At 38.6% G+C, this 2,891-nt stretch overlaps 1 protein-coding gene across 1 annotated transcript in view; it reads right to left on the reverse strand.

Moving 5' to 3' along the window:
- LOC102203917 (toll-like receptor 2 type-1) overlaps positions 1-2,891 on the reverse strand; it is a gene marked incomplete at its 5' end in the record, with an annotated part of 8,594 nt that overhangs the window by 1,787 nt on the left and 3,916 nt on the right. The window contains 5 exons of the mRNA XM_005754927.1: positions 8-127; positions 204-344; positions 421-600; positions 709-873; positions 1,704-1,710. Of these exons, the coding sequence (XP_005754984.1) occupies positions 8-127; positions 204-344; positions 421-600; positions 709-873; positions 1,704-1,710 (613 nt within the window). The remainder of the gene's footprint in view (positions 1-7; positions 128-203; positions 345-420; positions 601-708; positions 874-1,703; positions 1,711-2,891) is intronic.

The following is a 2,891-nucleotide window of genomic DNA, read 5'->3' on the forward strand; positions in this document are numbered from 1 at the left end:
GGAGTTCCAACTGGACAAAGCTGACAAAGTCACAGGAGCAGACAAACTTATTCTGACCAGCCTGGAGGTTATCGAGTCGCTGGTATGACTGGAGGTCTGTTTTGCCAAACATGTTCAGGGTATTTGACTGTGGAAATAAAATGTGTATCATAATGGAAACACTAAGAGGATCAGAAGCATAAACATATGATCTGACTTATTACCTGGATGGTCAGGGTTTGTAGATTGGGGAAGGATAGCCCAGAGGGCAACCTCAGAAACTTGTTGCCAGAGAGATACAGTTCCCTGAGTACAGGCAGAAGTAGAGTGAAATCTTTAAGGTTGTTGTTGCTCAAATCCAGCACCTGTAAAGAATAAAGCATAAGGGAAAAAAAATAGGTTGCCAGGTCAATCTGCCAGGTCAATACATGGTCTTCATACCTCCAGGGTTTGGGGTAGACAGGGGGTAATGGCTGTGAACTTTGCCCCGGAGATGTTTAGGAATCGCAGGGTGGAAGGCCAAGGACAGCTTGAGGGCATGAAGCTGTAACCGGTCCTACTAATATCCAGGTGTGTCAGTTTAGAGAACTTTGTGACCAGTCGGCTCACGGTGGACAAAGACTGGACAGAAATGGGGAATGAAAGATGGAAAGTACTTGTCGTCATCAATCCTCAGAATTCTTGAATACTTGTAGGTAACGCAGATTTTAGTAAAGTTTCATACTTCACCTTCAGAGCATTTCCACTGAAGTTTAAAACTCGAATGTCCTTCAAAGTTTGTGTTGTACCACAAAGCGTCTCCACCAGAGTCAGGTCCGTCAGAAGGTTGTCGGACAGGTCCAGATACTGCAGGTTCTTCAGCAGATGGGATGTAAGACAAGGCATTACAAACACCTAAAGGAAAGAACCAAAACTCATCAATAAGACTGCAAAGTGGGAAGCTGTAAGGTAAGGGGAGACACTAGTTCCATTAGTGTCTCCCCTAGTATTTTCCTCCAGTTTGGATTACAACTCCAACATCCGTCCACAAGACAGACATGTTAGGTAAACCGTTGATTCTTATTTGGCCACAGGTCTGATTGTGAAAACGAATAGTTATCTGTCTCTCTTTGTTAGTCTTGCAACAGACTAGATACCTGTCCGAGGTGTACCCTGCTACCCTATAAGGTGGGATAGTCTCTGGGCCCCTGCATGACCCTGGATTAGCCAAATTAAAGAAAAATGGTGGACAGATGTAAATATTGCATGCACAGGAAAATGGGTCATCTTTGGCAATCATTTCCATTTCCATGTACAATGCAGAAAACAGTCTATGAACAAAGTATATTGTAGCAACTATCAGGTAAAAAAGTTTCATGTAGAAACTTGAAAGAACATCCAACTACCCTGCAGGCCATTATAAACATGTTTGCAAGTATCCTTAGTTTGATTTTATGTCTCCTGAAGAGGTTAACTCTGTAAGGAAAACTTAAAATGAAAGGCATGTGTTGATACAATCTATAATATCAGTAAATAGTTCAACAAATCTCTGGCTTTGATTTCAACTGCACTAGGGTCAGAGAAAATAAAAACAAGAGTTTTTAGATGAAATGGCCATCTTCATCTATGGTATGTATAAACAGTATATACAAGTAAAACTTGTAAGCTAAAACCTTTCTCTTGAATACATGCTGATCTGAAAATTATCCACATCTTCACACAAACTCCACAAAAGCCAAACTCACAGATGACCTAAAGATAAGTAACAAAATAAACAGACCATCTAGGTGTCTGTTTATGTTCCGGTAGACAGATTTGTTTTAATTTAATCTGACTAGTTTTTTTTTTTTTGTCAGCTTAAAAAAATCCATCTTCAACTGAAAACAGTGAACTCAAGGCTTTCAAAATCATAGTTGATCACTGTATGGATATCCTGAAAAAATTTCTCTAGAGAGTACACAAGCAGCATACATTACAGGGTTGGTCACTTTAGAGACTGGCACAGTATACTACAGTGGGATGCAAAAGTTTGGGCAACGTTGTCAATAGTCATTATTTTCCTGTATAAATTGTTGGTTTTTACAATTAAAAATGTCAGACATCCCGTCTAGACATCCCAAAATGTGATGTCCACATTTGTGGATGCCAGGTCCTAAAAGGTTAAATATATTGTATAGAAGACACACACAGTGATATTTGAGAAGTGAAATGAAGTTGATTGCATCCACAGAAAGTGTGCAATAATTGTTTAAACAAAATCAGGCAGGTGCATAAATTTGGGCACTCTTGTTATTTTATTGATTCCAAAACCTTTAGAACTAATTATTGGTAAGCTCAGTGACCCCTGACCTACATACACAGGTGAATCCAATAATGAGAAAGAGTATTCAAGAGGGTCAATCGTCAATGTTCCCTCTAATTTTTCATGTGTCTGAGCGAACACACAAACCTCCTGAGCAGTTCCTTGGACCACTATGAGCGACATCAGACGTGTGCACTGTGGTTACACCAGCATTGAATCCATCCAAGTTACATGGTTTATTAAAATAATCAAATTACAGCATTTCGATTTATGTTCGACTACTTTTAATTAACTGCTTTAGCCCACTTACAATGAAAATGTAAAACAAAAATGTAGTCATTGACCTGTGTAGTATGTTAACACTACTGGAAGTAAAAAAAATAACTTGAACTCGAATTTTGAAAACACAACTTTCTTCTTCTCCTTTTTTTTCTATAAAGCTCTGACTTGTATTATGAGTATGAGTCTGTGGTCTGGGAGAGAGTCCTGTAACTCTGTCTGCAAAATACAGTATTTAAAGACCAATGTTGGACAATTAATTATATAGTTACTTCTTCAAAAAAGTAAAAAAATAATAATTTCTGTCCACTATGTGATAAAGGAGAACAACAGCCTGATACCTTCAGTCCTG

This window comes from Pundamilia nyererei, unplaced genomic scaffold (assembly GCF_000239375.1).
Source record: "Pundamilia nyererei isolate P.nyererei 1_Seehausen unplaced genomic scaffold, PunNye1.0 scaffold00752, whole genome shotgun sequence".
NCBI classification, from domain to species: Eukaryota; Metazoa; Chordata; class Actinopteri; order Cichliformes; family Cichlidae; genus Pundamilia; species Pundamilia nyererei.